Genomic DNA, 18,595 nt, shown 5'->3' on the forward strand with positions numbered 1-18,595 from the left:
TTGTCCCGTAAATACTGCACCAAAGGCGATATAATACCCGGATCGACAGTACCGTTTAGGGGCCACGCAGGTCCCCCTTCTGACTCATATAAAGGCCACCAATGATTACAATAGTTTATCGTTTTACCCTTATTCAAATCCTGATGAAATCCAGCACTCCTCCATCTTCCCAGCAAACATCCTAACGGGGTGTTTCCTGGGATTTTACTATTAGACTGAACTAACGGCTTAAAAGTTTTAAGCGGCATCATTTCAAGTATATAAAATAACAGCAGACAAAATAACAGCAAACACAAACACTGTAACGATACAAACAAAAACCACAAAACCAATACCCAGTACCAAACCAAGTTGCCACTTCTCGACGCCGCGAGGGGCAAGTGCCGGACCTGCGCAGCTTTCGCCGCGTCTTACAGCCGGCGCCTGGGCATCCACCAAGACGTCTTAGCCCAACTCAGCGAGGATCGCCGCCTCGTCTTATGAGCAGGCACCAGTACCAGAAAATAAAGCACCTACGGGCTTACCTTATAGCAGTCGTCCGCCAGGTGCGGGGGTCGGGCACGAACCGATGACTCCCCGAGAAACTCTCGGTGCCGGCGTGGAGTAAATCAGCACGCGAACCGCCCCAGCCACCTTCGGAGTCCTGCCGCGGTCGCCAGAAAACTGCTGCCCATTCCCGAAGGAAAACACAAAACAACCGAGGTCGTTTTATGCGGTGCTTTATTGAGGGCCCTAGGGACCTGAGGACTAGTGTCCAAAGTCAGAGCCCCCACTAACAGAAAATTTCACAGAGTTTATATACTTTCCACAAATGATTACTTCATCAGGTCCCCGTGATGTTTACCAGTTTTCTTAGACTTTAGGATTATGTCGTGCTCTTTCATGTAGTTACTTGAGACTATGCTTATCTGAATCTACAACCAGAAATTTCCATAGATAACAAACAGGTAAAGAGATAACAATTTCTTTGAGAAAAACAAGATTCAGCGTTCAGCATTTTTCACTAATCACTTTGCTTTGTTTGAGCAAGAATGCACAAGCTCAGCATGCCCCACTAGTTCCCTAGACTGCTAGGTTACATCAACATCCCACACTGCTCACTAGGCCTCGATACAGACCTTAGCCTAACTACTTCTAACTTTCCATATACAGTAATGCTAACATTTTGAGGCCTTAAGTGGCCATTTGGGGCTCTTAATGGCCACCAGAAGCTCTCAGGAGCCATTTTGAGGCCTTAAGTGCCATTTGGGGCCCTTCAGTGGCCATTTGGGGCCCTTTAGGAGCCATTTTTAGGCCTTAAGTGGCCATTTTGAGGCCTTAAGTGGCCATTTGGGGCCCTCAGGAGCCATTAAAGCCACGACAGTGACGTTTTAGGCCTCTAAAGCCTCTTTTTAGGCCTCTAAAGTGACTCTAGGCCAGTAAAATGACTTTTTAGGCCAAAAAGTGACTTTTTGGGCCTCTAAATTGACTTTTTGGCTACTAAAGTGACTTTTTAGGCCTCTAAAGTCCATTTTTGAGCCTCTAAAGCACCCTTTTGACCTCTAAAGTGACTTTTTAGGCCTCTAAAGCCCCTTTTTGGGCAATAAAATGACTTTTTGAGCCATTAAAGTGACTCTTTAGACCTCTAAACCCTCTTTTTAGCTACTAAAGTGTCTTTTTAGGCCTCTAAAGTGACTTTTGGGACACTACAGTGACTTTTTGGCTACAAAAGTGACTTTTTAGGCCTCTAGAGCCCCTTTTTGGCCACTAAAGTGACTTTTTGGGCCTCTAAAATGACTTTTTGGCTACTAAAGTGACTTTTTAGGCCTCTAAAGTCCATTTTTGTGCCACTCAAATGAATTTTTGACCTCTAAAGTGACTTTTTAGGCCTCTAAAGCCCCTTTTTGACCTCTAAAATGACTTTTTAGACCTCTAAAGTGACTTTTTGGGCCTCTAAAGCCCCTTTTTAGGCCTCTAAATGTCTTTTTAGGCCATTAAAGTCCCTTTTGGCTACGAAAGTGACTTTTTAGACCTCTAAACCCCCTTTTTGAGCTGCTAAAGCCCCTTTTTGACCTCTAAAGCCCCTTTTTGGGCCCCTAAAGTGACTTTTTAGGCCTCTAAAGCTCCTTTTTGGCCACTGAAGTGACTTTTTGGGACACTAAAGCCCCTTTTTGAGCTACTAAAGTCCCTTTTTAGGTACAAAAGTGACTTTTTCGGCCTCTAAAGTCCCTTTTTAGGCCTCTAAAGTGACTTTTTGAGCCACTAAAGTGCCTTTTTAGGCCATTAAAGTTGATTTTTGAGGACTAAAGTGACTTTGGGCCTCTAGAGCCCCTTTTTGGGCCCCTAAAGCCCCTTTTTATCCCCATCTGTGTGTCCCCTTGCCAGGTGACCCCGAGCTGGACGCCGAGGGTGCGTGCTGACGGCCGAGTTCCCTGCCCTGTGCATCGTCTGCGTCTACGTGCCCAACTCCGGGCGAGGCCTGGGCCGCCTGAGCTTCCGGCAGGCCTGGGACAAGCGCTTCCGCTCCTTCGTGTTCCAGCTGGACCGGTCCAAACCGGTCGCCATCTGCGGCGACCTCAACGTCGCCCACCAGCCCTTGGACCTGAGGAACCCGTCGGGGAACAAGAGGAGCCCCGGGTTCACGCGGGAGGAGAGGGAGCTGCTGGGGGCCGGCTTCCTCGACAGCTTCCGGGTGTTTAACCCCTTGCTGCCCAACGCCTTCACCTTCTGGACCTACCTGAGCGGGGCCAGGGCCAGGAACGTGGGCTGGAGGTTGGATTACTGCCTGTGGTCCCAGAGGGGCAGGAAGGATCTGTGCGACAGCAGGATCGAGCAGCGGGCCCAGGGCAGCGACCACTGTCCCGTGGGGATCTACCTGGCGCTGGAGGGGGCAGGCTGAGGGGCAAAAATGGGGCGGGAATGGGGCAAAAATGGATTAAAATGGAGGGAAATGGGGCAGAAATGGGGGGAAATGGGGTGGAAATGGGGCAGAAATGGGGCAAAATGGGGTGGAAATGGGGCAGAAATGGGAGGAAATGGGGCGGAAATGGGGCAGAAATGGGGCAAAATGGGGGGAAATGGGTAAAAAATGGCTGAAAGTGGGATAAAATTGGAGGATAATGGAATAAATGGGTCAAAAATGGGTCAAAATGGGTAAAAAATGGGGGAAAATGGAATAAATGGGGTAAAAAATGGGTCAAAAATGGGGGGAAATGGGTCAAAATGGGTCAAAAATGGGTCAAAATGCATAAAAAATGGGATAAAACTGGGAGATACTGGGATAAATGGGGGGAAATGGGTCGAAAATGGGTCAAATGGCTCAAAATGGGTAAAAAATGGGGGGAAATGGAATAAATGGGGTCAAAAATGGGTCAAAAATGGGGGGAATGGGTAAAAAACGGGTCAAAAATGGCTGAAAGTGGGATAAAATTGGAGGATAATGCAATAAATGTGTCAAAAATGGGTCAAAATGGGTCAAAATGGGTAAAAAATGGCTGAAAGTGGGATAAAATTGGAGGATAATGGAATAAATGGGTCAAAATGGGTCAAAAATGTCTGAAAGTGGGATAAAACTGGGGGACAATGAGATAAATGTGGTCAAAAGGGGTGAAAGGTGTGTGAGAGGTGAGTGCGGACAGCGTGTCCCGCCGTAAGCGAGGTCAGGGCCAGGAACGTGGGCAGGAGGCTGGGGAAATGGGTCGAAAATGGGGGGAAATGGGGCAAAAATGGGACAAAAATGGGTCAAAATGGGGGGAAATGGGGCAAAAATGCGTCAAAAATGGGGGGAAATGGGTCAAAATTTGGGGGAAAATGGAGGGAAATGGGGCAAAATGGCTGAAAACGGGAAATGGGTCAAAAATGGAGGGAAATGGGTCAAAAATGGGTCAAAATGGGGGGAAATGGGTCAAAAATGGGGGAAATGGGGCAAAAATGGGTCAAAAATGGTTGAAAATGGGGGGAAATGGGTCGAAATGGGTCAAAAATGGCTGAAAATGAGATAAAATTGGAGGATAATGCAATAAATGGGGTTAAAATGGGTCAAAAATGGGGTAAAAATGGGTGAAAAATGGGGGAAATGGGTCAAAATGGGTAAAAAATGGCTGAAAGTGGGATAAAATTGGAGGATAATGCAATAAATGGGTAAAAAATGGGTCAAAATGGGTCAAAATGGGTAAAAAATGGCTGAAATTCGGATAAAATTGGGGGTTAGTGGAATAAATGGGGTAAAAAATGGGTCAAAATGGGTCAAAACTGTCTGAAAATGGGATAAAATTGGGGGATAATGGAATAAATGGGTCAAAAATGGGACAAAACTGGCTGAAAGTGGGATAAAAAACCAAAACCCCTTCCCAGTCCCTCCCAGTTCGCTTCAATTTGTCCCAGTCCCCTCCCAATTGATCCCAGTTCATCCCAGTCCCCTCCCAGTTCCCTCCCAGTTCATCCCAGTTGCTCCCAGTTCCCTCCAGTTCCCCTCAGTTCCCTCCCAGTTCCCTCCAGTTCCCCTCAGTTCCCTCCCAGTTCATCCCAGTTCCCTCCCAGTGCCCTCTCAGCTCATTCCAGTTGCTCCCAGTTCCCTCCCAGTTCCTCCCCAGTTCATCCCAGTTCCTTCCCAGTTGCTCCCAGCCCCCTCAGTCCCCCCCAGCTCATCCCAGTTGCTCCCAGTTCCCTCCCAGTTGCTCCCAGTTCCCTCTCAGTGCCCTCCCAGCTCATCCCAGTTGCTCCCAGCTCCCTCCCAGTTGCTCCCAGTTCCCTCTCAGTGCCCTCCCAGCTCATCCCAGTTGCTCCCAGTTCCCTCCCAGTTGCTCCCAGTCCCTCCCAGTTGCTCCCAGTCCCTCCCAGTGCCCTCTCAGCTCATCCCAGTTGCTCCCAGTTCCCTCTCAGTGCCCTCCCAGTTCGTCCCAGTTCCCTCCCAGTCCCTCCCAGCTCATCCCCGTCCCTCCCCAGTTCCCTCCCCAGTTCATCCCAGTTCCCTCCCATTCCCCCCCCTCCAGCCGCCGCTCCGCCTCTCAGCCAATCATCTCTCTTTAGTCCCGTTGCCGGGCAGACTCCACTCCCGTAGCAACCAATCAGTGCTCGGCGCCCTCCTCTCTCCGTCCAATCAGCGCCCGTGGCCGCGGTCAGGAGCAGGAGCCGCTCCCAGTTGCCTCCCAGTTCCCTCCCAGTTGCCTCCCAGTGCCAAAGGTCAGAGTCTGGGTAGGCTGCACATCCATTCTGAGGGGAAAAGTGGGGGTTTGGGGCAATTTGGGGGGATAAAATGTGCTTTTGTGGCAATTCTGAGGGGAAAAGTGGGGGTTTGGAGGAGTTTTGAGGTGAAAAGTGAGGTTTTGGGGCAATTCTGAGGGGAAAAGTGGGGTTTTGGAGGAGTTTTGAGGTGAAAAGTGAGGTTTTGGGGCAATTCTGAGGGGAAAAGTGGGGTTTTGGAGGAGTTTTGAGGGGAAAGGTGGGGGGCTGGGGTGTTTCTGAGGGGAAAAGTGGAGTTTTGAGGGGAAATGTGAGGTTTTGGGGCAATTTGGGGGGATAAAATGAGGTTTTGGGGTATTTCTGAGGGATAAAATGAGGGTTTGTGGCAATTCTGAGAGGAAAAGTGGGGTTTTGGTGGAGTTTTGAGGTGAAAAGTGAGGATTTGGGGTATTTCTGAGGGGAAAAGTGGGGTTTTGGGGTATTTCTGAGGGGAAAAGTGTGATTTGAGTGACATTTTGAGGGGAAAAGTGAGGTTTTGGGGCAATTTTGGGGGATAAAATGAGGGTTTGGGGCAATTCTGATGGGAAAAGTGGGGTTTTGGTGGAGTTTTGAGGTGAAAAGTGAGGTTTTGGAGCAATTCTGAGGGGAAAAGTGGAATTTTGGAGGAGTTTTGAGGGGAAAGGTGGGGGTTTGGGGTATTTCTGAGGGGAAAAGTGGAGTTTTGAGGGGAAATGTGAGGTTTTGGGGTAATTTGGGGGGATAAAATGAGGTTTTGGGGTATTTCTGAGGGATAAAATGAGGGTTTGTGGCAATTCTGAGGGGAAAAGTGGGGTTTTGGTGGAGTTTTGAGGGGAAAAGTGGGGTTTTGGGGTATTTCTGAGGGGAAAAGTGTGATTTGGGTAAAGTTTTGAGTGGAAAAGTGAGGTTTTGGGCTATTTCTGAGGGATAAAATGAGGTTTTGGGGCAATCTGAGGAAATGAAATGAGGGTTTGGGGCAATTCTGAGAGGAAATGTGGGGTTTTGAGGGGAAAAGTGAGGTTTTGAGGCAATTTTGGGGGATAAAATGAGGATTTGGGGCAATTCTGAGGGGAAAAGTAGGGTTTGGGTGGAGTTTTGAGGTGAAAAGTGGGGTTTTGAGGCATTTCCGAGAGGAAAAAGTGAGGTTTTGGTGCAACTTGGTGTGTAAGAGTTCCAGTTTGGTGGGGTTTGGATGCAAGAGTCTCCCCAGTCCATCCCAGTTGACACACTGGAGCGGCGGCTTTTATTGAGTGGCGGAAGGATCCGCGGGGAAAGGGGCCAAACCTCGTTGGCGGAGGGATCCCACTGGGGCACATTTAGATCCAGCTCTGGGGGAGAAGGATCCTCCAAAGCCCCTCCCAGTAGCTCCCGGTAACCCCCAAACCCCCTCCCAGTAACTACCAGTAACCCCCAAACTCCCTCCCAGTAACGCCCAGTAGCTCCCAGTTACCCCAAACCCCCTCCCAGTAACTCCCAGTAGCCCCCAAAGCCCCTCTCAGTAGCTCCCAGTTACCCCAAACCCCCTCCCAGTATCCCAGTGACCCCAAACCCCTCCCAGTAAATCCCAGTAACCTCAAACCTCTTCCCAGTAGCTCCCAGTAAGCTCCAGACCCCTTCCCACTAATTCCCAGTACCTCCCAGTAACTCTCAGTTACCCCCAAACCCCCTCCCAGTAGCTCCCAGTAACCCCCAAACACCCTCCAGTGACTCCCAGTAACCCCCAAACCCCTCCAAGTCCCTCCCAGTGACTCCCAGTAACTCCCAGTAACCCCCAACGCCCTCTCAGTCTCTCCCAGTAACCCCCAAATACCCTCCAGTGACTCCCAGTAACCCCCAAACCCCCTCCCAGTCGCTCCCACTCCCTCCCAGTAACCCCAAATCCCCTCCCAGTAACCCCAAACCCCCTCCCAGTAACCCTCAAACACCCTCCGAGTCGCTCCCAGTAACCCCCAAACACCCTCGCAGTCCCTCCCAGTCCCTCCCAGTAACTCCCAAACCCCCTATCAGTGACTCCCAGTAACCCCAAACCCCCTCCCAGTCGCTCCCAGTCCCTCCCACTAACCCCCAACCCCCCTCCCAGTAACTCCCAGTGCCCCTCCCGTCTAGATCCGGCCGTCGGACGTTGCGCGGAAGGATCCGATCGCCTAAGCGACGGCGGAAGGACCCGAGAGGTGACGGCGGAAACACCCGAGAGGTGACGGAGGAAACACCCGAGAGGTGACGGAAACACCCGAGAGGTGACGGAAACACCCGAGAGGTGACGGAAGGAGCCGAAGCGCCGCCGGGTTCGGTTCGGGCGGTCCCTCCGTTACCGGGGCAGGGGCGGATCAAGGGCTCCCGGGTCCTCCCCCGACGCTGCCGCGGGACAGGGTTCGGCTCCGGCCCCGTTCGCCTTCGGCCGAGCCGGAACTGGCGACCGAAGTGGTTCGGGACCGGGACAAGCGAGTCATGGTGGACGCGGCCACTGCCGGGAGGGGAGAGGCCGCGCTTTAACCCCGCCCACCGCCCCCGCCTCGGCCAATCGGCGCGCGTCTGTCCGCGCCTCAGCCAATCAGGTGGCGTGCGTCACAGAGGGGCGCGGCTTGGGCGTGGCCACTCCCCCTTCTCTGTCAGGCCACGCCCACGCCGTAAGCGACCCCCCCACATTCCCCCCCCCTTTACCTGGGTGAGTTGGGGTTGGCCGCCCCTGTCTGCCATCTGAGGGGGCAAAGGGGGCACTGGGAGTTACTGGGAGGGACTGGGAAGGGGGGGGTTGGGGGTGACTGGGAGTTACTGCGAGGGGGTTTGGGGGTTACTGGAAAGGACTGGGAGGAGCTGGGAGGGGGTTTGGGGTTACTGGGAAGGACTGGGAGGAGCTGGGAGGGGGTTTGGGATATACTGGGACGGGCTGGGAGGGACTGGGAGAGGGTTCGGGCTCACTGGGAGGGACTGGGAGGAGGTGGGAGAGGTTTTGGGGGCACTAGGAGGAGCTGGGAGGGGAGCTGGGGGTGACTGGGAGCTACTGGGAGTTACTGGGAGTCACTGGGAGACACTGGAGGGGGTTAGGGGTAACTGGGAGTCACTGGGACTCACTGAGAGATACTGGGAGGGGGTTTGGGGGTCACTGGGAGTTACTGGGAGTCACTTGGAATGGATTTTGGGTAACTGGGAGTTACTGGGAGGGGGTTTGGGGGTTACTGGGAGTCACTGGGACAGGTTTGGGGGTCAATGGGAGGCACTGGGAGTGCCTGGGGTCAGAGGTCAAAGGTCACCTTGAGGAAGGAAGTTTGGGTCAGGTCGAGCTTGACAATACACTCCACCTGGGATGGGGAGGGGCAAAGGGGAGAGGGCGGGGCTTAACGGGGTAATGGAGGGGTCACAGCGTGTGGCCACGCCCCCCACCCCCCAACGCCACCCAAAACTCACCACGGCGTCCTCGTCGGGGGAGTTCTCACCGACCACCAAAAGCACGGGGCAGCTAGAGGGGTCAGGGGGTCACCACGGGGTCACGGGGTAAACGGGAGGTCACGGGGTCACGGCGGGGTCACAGGGAAATCACAGGGTCAGGGGGATGTCGTGGGGTCACGTAAGGCCACGGGGCCAGGAGGGGTGAAAGGGGCAAAAGGAGGTCATGAGGGCTCACAGAGGGGTCATGGAGGGGTCACCGGGAGGTCACGGGGTCATCGCAGGGTCACAGGATCAAGGGGAGGTCGTGGGGTCATGTAGGGTCATGGGGCAATGGGGGGTTATGAGGGCGTCACACAATAAGGAGGGGTCACAGAGGGATCATGTGCGGTGATTGAAGGGTCATGGGGTCACGGTGGGGTCACGGAGGGGGTCACAGGGTCAGGGAGAGGTCATGGGGTCACATAGGGTCATAGGGCAAAGAGGGGTCACAGGGGCAAGGGGGGGTCATAGGGGATGTGTGGGGTCACAGGAGGCGTGGGGGGGTCATGAGGGGTCACAGAAAGGTCATGGGGTCATGGAGGGGTCATGGGGTCACAGAGGGAATAGGAGGGTCATGGAGGGGTCATCGGGGTCACTAAGGGATCCTGGATGAGTCATGGGGGTCACAGAGAGTAAGAGGGGTCATGAAGGGTCATGGGTCATGGAGGGGTCAAGGGGGGTCCTGGGGTCACCGGGGGTCACAAGGGGGTCACAGGAGGAGTCAGAGGTCAGGGGTGACTCACTGCAGGCTGCTGGCGCCACTGCGCTGCAGCCTCAGATCCCCACGGCTGGGAAGGGGTTAAACACACCTGGCCTCTCCACAGCTCCCATACGCTGTGGTATAAGTTAAGAGGGGGCATGTGTTATTTGAAAGGGAGCTGAGCAGTCCAAGTGAGTGGGTATGAAGATAGCTCCCACAGGAAAGCAGCTGCAAATGTGACACCGTGCTGGCTGATAGACTGCATGGTGACCTACTTACTACTGTAGCTGGGGTCTGCCTTCCTGCTTTCTTGTAGCTCCCATACTCAGTGGTATAACTGAAAAAATACATGTTGTGGGTTAAGTTATATCACCGCACATGATCCCTCTGTGACCCCTCCTTATTGTGTGACGCCCTCATAACCCCCCATTGCCCCATGACCCTACAGGACCCCACGACCTCCCCTTGATCCTGTGACCCTGCGATGACCCCGTGACCTCCCGGTGACCCCTCCATGACCCCTCTGTGAGCCCTCATGACCTCCTTTTGCCCCTTTCACCCCTCCTTGCCCCATGGCCTTACGTGACCCCACGACATCCCCCTGACCCTGTGACCTCCCTGTGACCCCACCGTGACCCCATGACCTCCCGTTTACCCCGTGACCCCTGTGGTGACCCCCTGACCCCTCTAGCTGCCCCGTGCTTTTGGTGGTTGGTCAGAACTCCCCCGACGAGGACGCCGTGGTGAGTTTTGGGTGGGGTTGGTGGGTGGGGTCGTGGCCACACGCTGTGACCCCTCCATTACCCCGTTAAGCCCCGCCCTCTCCCCTTTGCCCCTCCCCCCCCCAGGTGGAGTGTATTGTCAAGCTCGACCTGACCCAAACTTCCTTCCTCAAGGTGACCTTTGACCTCTGACCCCAGGCACTCCCAGTGCCTCCCATTGACCCCCAAACCCGTCCCAGTGACTCCCAGTAACCCCCAAACCCCCTCCCAGTAACTCCCAGTTACCCAAAATCCATTCCAAGTGACTCCCAGTAACTCCCAGTGACCCCCAAACCCCCTCCCAGTATCTCTCAGTGAGTCCCAGTAACTCCCAGTTACCCCCAACCCCCTCCAGTGTCTCCCAGTGACTCCCAGTAACTCCCAGTAGCTCCCAGTCACCCCCAGCTCCCCTCCCAGCTCCTCCCAGTGACCCACAAAACCTCTCCCACCTCCTCCCAGTCCCTCCCAGTGAGCCCGAACCCTCTCCCAGTCCCTCCCAGCCCGTCCCAGTATATCCCAAACCCCCTCCCAGCTCCTCCCAGTCCTTCCCAGTAACCCCAAACCCCCTCCCAGCTCCTCCCAGTCCTTTCCAGTAACCCCCAAACCCCCTCCCAGCTCCTCCCAGTCACCCCCAACCCCCCCTTCCCAGTCTCTCCCAGTAACTCCCAGTGCCCCCTTTGCCCCCCCCCAGATGGCAGACGGGGGCGGCCAACCCCAACTCACCCAGGTAAAGGGGAAGGGAATGTGGGGGAGTGGCTTACGGCGTGGGCGTGGCCTGACAGAGAAGGGGAGTGGCCACGCCCAAGCCGCGCCCCTCTGTGACGTCACATGGCCACGCCCCCCCCCCCCCCCCCCCGCAGCCAGCCAAGCTGACCGAGGCCTTCAAGTACTTTGTGCAGGGGATGGGCTACAGTGACTGGCTAATGAGCTAATTAGCAGCCTTAATTAGTGCAATTAATGAAGGGGGGGTGGGCAATTAGGGAGGAGCTTAATTAGTTGGTTTGGGGTTAATTGCAGGGTTAATGTATGATGAGATGGCCTTAGAACCACTTTGGGGGGGGTAATTAACCTCATTAATGCACTGTAGGGTGCTAATTAACATCGTTAATGATAGGGGTGGGGGTCTAATTAATAAAGAGGCAGGCTCAGCTAATCAATAAGGGTCTAATTAATTAGTTAGGAGCTTAATTAATTGCTCCTAAGTGGTTCATTAGGTGTTAAATGGATTTAGGGCTGCTTTGGGTTGCTAATTAACATCGTTAATGATGGGGGTGGGGGTCTAATTAATTAAGAGACAGGCTCAGCTAATTAATAAGGGTCTAATTAATTGGGTAGGAGCTTAACTAATTGTTCCTGGTGCTAACTAAATGGTTCATTAGGTGTTAAGTGGACTTAGGGCTGCTTTGGGTTGCTAATTAACATCATTAGTGACATTGGTTGGGGAGTAATTAATTAATAGAAACACTTGGCTAATTAATAAGGGTCTGGTTAGTTAGGGAAGGAGCTTAATTAGTAGCTTCAGGGGTTAATTAAAGCCTTAGTTAATGAGTAAGGCCGCTGTGGTGTGCTAATTAACGTCACTAATGATGTGGGGGGGTCTAATTAACTAAGTGAAGGGCTTGGCTAATTAATAAGGGTCTAATCAATTAGGAGAGGAGCTTAGTTGTTTCAGGGGCTAATTAATACGTTAATTAGTGATTAAAGGGGAATTAACACGCCAGCGGTGTGTTAATGGGGAGGACTTGTGGTTAATTGTGTTGGGGGTGGTTCTAATTAATTAGGAGGGCGCTTAATTAACCACCTCGCGGCTTAATTCACCAGAATCACCGCGGAGCTAATTAACGGTGGGGGAAAGTGTTAGGAGCCTAACGACCTTCCCCCGCGCCTTAATTAACCCTTTAATTAGCGATTAATTAAGTCGCACCCCCCCCTTCCTGGGTTGAATGGAACGGTGCAGCAGCTGGGCGGGGCCAAGCTCCGCGGCGCCTCGCCATCTGATTGGCTGAGGCGCGGACAGACGCGCGCCGATTGGCCGAGGCGGGGGCGGTGGGCGGGGTTAAAGCGCGGCCTCTCCCCTCCCGGCAGTGGCCGCGTCCACCATGACTCGCTTGTCCCGGTCCCGAACCGCTTCGGTCGCCAGTTCCGGCTCGGCCGAAGGCGAACGGGGCCGGAGCCGAACCCTGTCCCGCGGCAGCGTCGGGGGAGGACCCGGGAGCCCTTGATCCGCCCCTGCCCCGGTAACGGAGGGACCGCCCGAACCGAACCCGGCGGCGCTTCGGCTCCTTCCGTCACCTCTCGGGTGTTTCCGTCACCTCTCGGGTGTTTCCGTCACCTCTCGGGTCCTTCCGCCGTCGCTTAGGCGATCGGATCCTTCCGCGCAACGTCCGACGGCCGGATCTAGACGGGAGGGGCACTGGGAGTTACTGGGAGGGGGGTTGGGGGTTAGTGGGAGGGACTGGGAGCGACTGGGAGGGGGTTTGGGGTTACTGGGAGCGACTGGGAGGGAGTTGGGGGTTACTGGGAGTCACTGATAGGGGGTTTGGGGGTTACTGGGAGGGACTGGGAGCGACTGGGAGGGGATTTGGGGGTTACTGGGAGTCACTGGAGGGTATTTGGGGGTTACTGGGAGAGACTGAGAGGGGGTTGGGGGTTACTGGGAGTTACTGGGAGTCACTGGAGGGGTTTGGGGGTTACTGGGAGTCACTGGAGGGTGTTTGGGGGTTACTGGGAGTTACTGGGAGTCACTGGAGGGTGTTTGGGGGTTACTGGGAGAGACTGAGAGGGGGTTGGGGGTTACTGGGAGTTACTGGGAGTCACTGGAGGGGTTTGGGGGTTACTGGGAGTCACTGGAGGGTGTTTGGGGGTTACTGGGAGCTACTGGGAGGGGGTTTGGGGGTAACTGAGAGCTACTGGGAGCTACTGGGAATTAGTGGGAAGGGGTCTGGAGCTTACTGGTAGCTACTGGGAAGAGGTTTGAGGTTACTGGGATTTACTGGGAGGGGTTTGGGGTAACTGGGAGTTACTGGGAGGGGGTTTGGGGTAACTGGGAGCTACTGGGAGGGGCTTTAGGGGCTACTGGGAGTTACTGGGAGGGGGTTTGGGGTAACTGGGGGCTACTGGGAGGGAGTTTGGGGTAACTGGGAGCTACTGGGAGTTACTGGGAGGGGGTTCGGGGGTTACTGGTAGTTACTGGGAGGGGGTTTGGGGGTTACCGGGAGCTACTGGGAGGGGGTTTGGAGGATCCTTCTCCCCCAGAGCTGGATCTAGATGTGCCCCAATGGGATCCCTCCACCAACGAGGTTTGGCTCCTTTCCCCGCGGATCCTTCCGCCACTCAATAAAAGCCGCCACTCCTGTGTGTCAACTGGGTTGAACTGGGATGGACTGGGGAGACTCTTGCATCCAAACCCCACCAAACTGGAACTCTTACACACCAAGTTGCACCAAAACCTCACTTTTTCCTCTCGGAAATGCCTCAAAACCCCACTTTTCACCTCAAAACTCCACCCAAACCCTACTTTTCCCCTCAGAATTGCCCCAAGTCCTCATTTTATCCCCCAAAATTGCCCCAAAACCTCACTTTTCCCCTCAAAACCCCACATTTCCTCTCAGAATTGCCCCAAAACCTCGTTTTATCCCTCAGAAATAGCCCAAAACCTCACTTTTCCACTCAAAACTTTACCTAAATCACACTTTTCCCCTCAGAATTGTCCCAAACCCTCATTTTATCCCCTCAAATTGCCCCAAAACCTCATTTTATCCCTCAGAAATAGCCCAAAACCTCACTTTTCCACTCAAAACTTTACCCAAATCACACTTTTCCCCTCATAAATACCCCAAAACCCCACTTTTCCCCTCAAAACTCCACCAAACCCCCACTTTTCCCCTCAGAATTACCCCAAACCCTCATTTTATTCCTCAGAAATACCCCAAAACCTCACTTTTGCCCTCAAAATGTCACTCAAATCACACTTTTCCCCTCAGAAATACCCCAAAACCCCACTTTTCCCCTCAGAATTGCCACAAACCCTCATTTTATCCCTCAGAAATACCCCAAAACCTCATTTTATCCCCCTAAATTGCCCCAAAAACCTCACATTTCCCCTCAAAACCCCACTTTTCCCCTCAGAAACACCCCAAACCCCCACCTTTCCCCTCAAAACTCCTCCAAAACCCCACTTTTCCCCTCAGAATTGCTCCAAAACCTCACTTTTCACCTCAAAACTCCTCCAAAACCCCACTTTTCCCCTCAGAATTGCCACAAAAGCTCATTTTATCCCCCCAAATTGCCCCAAACCCCCACTTTTCCCCTCAGAATGGATGTGCGGCCTACCCAGACTCTGACCTTTGGCACTGGGAGGCAACTGGGAGGCAACTGGGAGTGGCTCCTGCTCCTGAGCGCGGCCACAGGCGCTGATTGGACGGAGAGAGGAGGGCGCCGAGCACTGATTGGTTGCTACGGGCGTGGAGTCTGCCCGGCAACGGGACTAAAGAGAGATGATTGGCTGAGAGGTGGAGCGGCGTCTGGGGGGCGGGGGGGGGAGAATGGGAGGGAACTGGGATGAACTGGGGAGGGAACTGGGGAGGGACGGGGATGAGCTGGGAGGGAACTGGGACGAACTGGGAGGGCACTGAGAGGGAACTGGGAGCAACTGGGATGAGCTGAGAGGGCACTGGGAGGGACTGGGAGCAACTGGGAGGGACTGGGAGCAACTAGGAGGGAACTGGGAGCAACTGGGATGAGCTGGGAGGGAACTGGGAGCAACTGGGAGGGGACTGGGATGAACTGGGAGGGAACTGAGGGGAACTGGAGGGAACTGGGAGGGGACTGGGATGAACTGGGAGGGAACTGAGGGGAACTGGAGGGAACTGGGAGCAACTGGGAGGGAACTGAGGGGAACTGGAGGGAACTGGGAGCAACTGGGATGAACTGGGAGGGAACTGGGAGGGGACTGGGATCAATTGGGAGGGGACTGGGACAAATTGAAGGGAACTGGGAGGGACTGGGAAGGGGTTTTGGTTTTTTATCCCACTTTCAGCCAGTTTTGACCCATTTTTGACCCATTTATTCCATTATCCCCCAATTTTATCCCATTTTCAGCCAGTTTTGACCCATTTTGACCCATTTTTTACCCCATTTATTCCATTAACCCCCAATTTTATCCCACTTTCAGCCATTTTTTACCCATTTTGACTCATTTTTTACCCATTTCTTGCATTATCCTCCAATTTTATCCCACTTTCAGCCATTTTTTACCCATTTAGACCCATTTCCCCCCGTTCTTCACCCATTTTACCCCATTTTTGACCCATTTTAACCCCATTTATTGCATTATCCTCCAATTTTATCTCATTTTCAGCCATTTTTGACCCATTTCGACCCATTTCACCCCATTTTCAGCCATTTTTACCCATTTTCGACCCATTTCCCCCCATTTTGACCCATTTTTGCCCCATTTCCCCCCATTTTTGCCCCAAATTTTGACCCATTTCCCCCCATTTTCAGCCATTTTCCCCCATTTTGACGCATTTTTGCCCCATTTCACCCCATTTTCGACCCATTTCCCCAGCCTCCAGCCCACGTTCCTGGCCCTGACCTCGCTTACGGCGGGGCACGCTGTCCGCACTCACCTCTCACACACCTTTCACCCCTTTTGACCCCATTTATCTCATTGTCCCCCAATTTTATCCCACTTTCAGCCATTTTTTACCCATTTTTACCCATTTTGACCCCATTTATTCCATTATCCCCCAATTTTATCCCACTTTCAGCCATTTTTGACCCATTTTGACCCATTTTTGACCCATTTGGACCCATTTTTGACCCATTTATTCCATTATCCTCCAATTTTATCCCACTTTCAGCCATTTTTGACCCATTTTTGACCCATTTCGACCCATTCTCCCCATTTTTGACCCATTTTTGACCCCATTTATTCCATTTTCCCCCATTTTTTACCCATTTTGACCCATTTTTGACCCATTTATTCCATTAGCCTCCAATTTTATCCCACTGTCAGCCATTTTTGACCCATTTCCCCCCTTTTTTGACCCATTTTGAGCCATTTGACCCATTTTCGACCCATTTCCCCCCATTTTTGACCCATTTCCCTCCATTTTCAGCCATTTCTGACTCATTTTCGACCCATTTCCCCCCATTTATCCCAGTATCTCCCAGTTTTATCCCATTTTTGATGCATTTTGACCCATTTTTGACCCATTTCGACCCATTTCCCCCCATTTTGGACCCATTTTTGACCCCATTTATTCCATTTTCCCCCATTTTTTACCCATTTTGACCCATTTTTGACCCATTTATTCCATTATCCTCCAATTTTATCCCACTTTCAGCCATTTTTTACCCATTTCCCCCCATTTTCAGCCATTTTTGAGCCATTTCCCCCCATTTTGCCCCATTTCTGCCCCATTTCCACCCCATTTCCCCCTATTTCTGCCCCATTTCCCCCCATTTCCCTCCATTTTGACCCATTTTTGCCCCATTCCCGCCCCATTTTTGCCCCTCAGCCTGCCCCCTCCAGCGCCAGGTAGATCCCCACGGGACAGTGATGCTGCCCTGGGCCCACTGCTCGATCCTGCTGTCGCACAGATCCTTCCTGCCCCTCTGGGACCACAGGCAGTAATCCAGCCTCCAGCCCACGTTCCTGACCCTGGCCCCGCTCAGGTAGGTCCAGAAGGTGAAGGCGTTGGGCAGCGAGGGGTTAAACACCCGGAAGCTGTCAAGGAAGCCCGCCCCCAGCAGCTCCCTGAATGCCTCCCTCTCCTCCCGCGTGAACCAGGGGCTCCTCTTGTTCCCCGACGGGTTCCTCAGGTCCAAGGGCTGGTGGGCGACGTTGAGGTCGCCGCAGATGGCGACCGGTTTGGACCGGTCCAGCTGGGACACGAAGGAGCAGAAGCGCTCGTCCCAGGCCTGCCGGAAGCTCAGGCGGCCCAGGCCTCGCCCGGAGTTGGGCACGTAGACGCAGACGACGCGCAGGACAGGGAACTCGGCCGTCAGCACGCACCCTCGGCGTCCAGCTCGGGGTCACCTGGCAAGGGGACACACAGACGGGGATAAAAAGGGGCTTTAGGGGCCCAAAAAGGGGCTCTAGAGGCCCAAAAAGTCACTTTAGTCCTCAAGAATCAACTTTAATGGCCTAAAAAGGCACTTTAGTGGCTCAAAAAGTCACTTTAGAGGCCTAAAAAGGGACTTTAGAGGCCGAAAAAGTCACTTTAGAGGTCAAGAAGGGGATTTATTGGCTCAAAAAGGGGCTTGAGTGGCCCAAAAAGGGGCTTTAGTGGCCCAAAAAGTCACTTTAGTGGCCAAAAAGGGGCTTTAGAGGCCTAAAAAGTCACTTTAGCAGCTCAAAAAGTCACTTTAGAGGTCAAAAATGGGGTCCAGTGGCCTAAAACTACACTTTAGTGGCTCAAAAAGTCACTTTAGTAGCCAAAAAGGTCCTTTAGTGGCCAAAAAAGTCACTTTAGTGGCCCAAAAAGGGGCTTTAGAGGTTAAAAATGGGCTTTAGTAGCTCAAAAAGGGAGTTTAGAGGTCTAAAAAGTCACTTTCGTAGCCAAAAGAGACTTTAATGGCCTAAAAAGACATTTAGAGGCCTAAAAAGGGGCTTTAGAGGCCCAAAAAGTCACTTTAGAGGTCAAAAACGGGCTTGAGAGGCCCGAAAAGTCACTTTAGTGGCCAAAAAGTCCCTTTAGAGGCCCAAAAAGTCACTTTAGAGGCCTAAAAAGTCACTTAGGAGGTCAAAAAGGGGCTTTAGGGGCCTAAAAAGTCACTTTAGAGGTCAAAAATTCACTTGAGTGGCACAAAAATGGACTTTAGAGGCACAGAAAGTCACTTTAGTGGCCAAAAAGGGGCTCTAGAGGCCTAAAAAGTCTCTTTTGTAGCCAAAAAGTCACTGTAGTGTCCCAAAAGTCACTTTAGAGGCCTAAAAAGACACTTTAGTAGCTAAAAAGAGAGTTTAGAGGTCTAAAGAGTCACTTTAATGGCTCAAAAAGTCTTTTTGTTGCCCAAAAAGGGGCTTTAGAGGCCTAAAAAGTCACTTTAGAGGTCAAAAGGGTGCTTTAGAGGCCGAAAAATGGACTTTAGAGGCCTAAAAAGTCACTTTACTGGCCAAAAAGTCAATTTAGAGGCCCAAAAAGTCACTTTTTGGCCTAAAAAGTCATTTTACTGGCCTAAAGAGTCACTTTAGAGACCTAAAAAGAGACTTTAGAGGCCTAAAACGTCACTTTCGTGGCTTTAATGGCCACTGAAGGGCCCCAAATGGCCACTTAAGGCCTCAAAATGGCTCCTGAGAGCTTCTGGTGGCCATTAAGAGCCCCAAATGGCCACTTAAGGCCTCAAAATGGCTCCTGAGAGCCCCAAATGGCCACTTAAGGCCTGAAAATGGCCACTGAAGGCCCCAAATGGCCACTTAAGGCCTCAAAATGGCCACTTAAGGCCTCAAAATGGCTACTTAAGGCCCCAAATGGCCACTTAAGGCCTCAAAATGCCTCCTGAGACCCCCAAATGGCCACTTAAG

General features: G+C 52.8%; 1 protein-coding gene across 1 annotated transcript; it reads left to right on the forward strand.

Moving 5' to 3' along the window:
* The first annotated feature begins 8,966 nt into the window (after positions 1-8,966).
* On the forward strand, positions 8,967-12,329 carry LOC133629213 (protein NDRG2-like). Its single transcript, XM_062019872.1, has 6 exons — positions 8,967-8,977; positions 9,996-10,047; positions 10,153-10,200; positions 10,757-10,792; positions 10,926-10,977; positions 12,151-12,329. The coding sequence occupies exons 1-6, from the start codon at positions 8,967-8,969 to the stop codon at positions 12,285-12,287; spliced, it is 336 nt and encodes a 111-aa protein (XP_061875856.1). The 3' UTR covers positions 12,288-12,329.
* Positions 12,330-18,595: the final 6,266 nt, after the last annotated feature.

This window comes from Colius striatus, unplaced genomic scaffold, assembly GCF_028858725.1.
Source record: "Colius striatus isolate bColStr4 unplaced genomic scaffold, bColStr4.1.hap1 scaffold_34, whole genome shotgun sequence".
Classification (NCBI taxonomy): domain Eukaryota; kingdom Metazoa; phylum Chordata; class Aves; order Coliiformes; family Coliidae; genus Colius; species Colius striatus.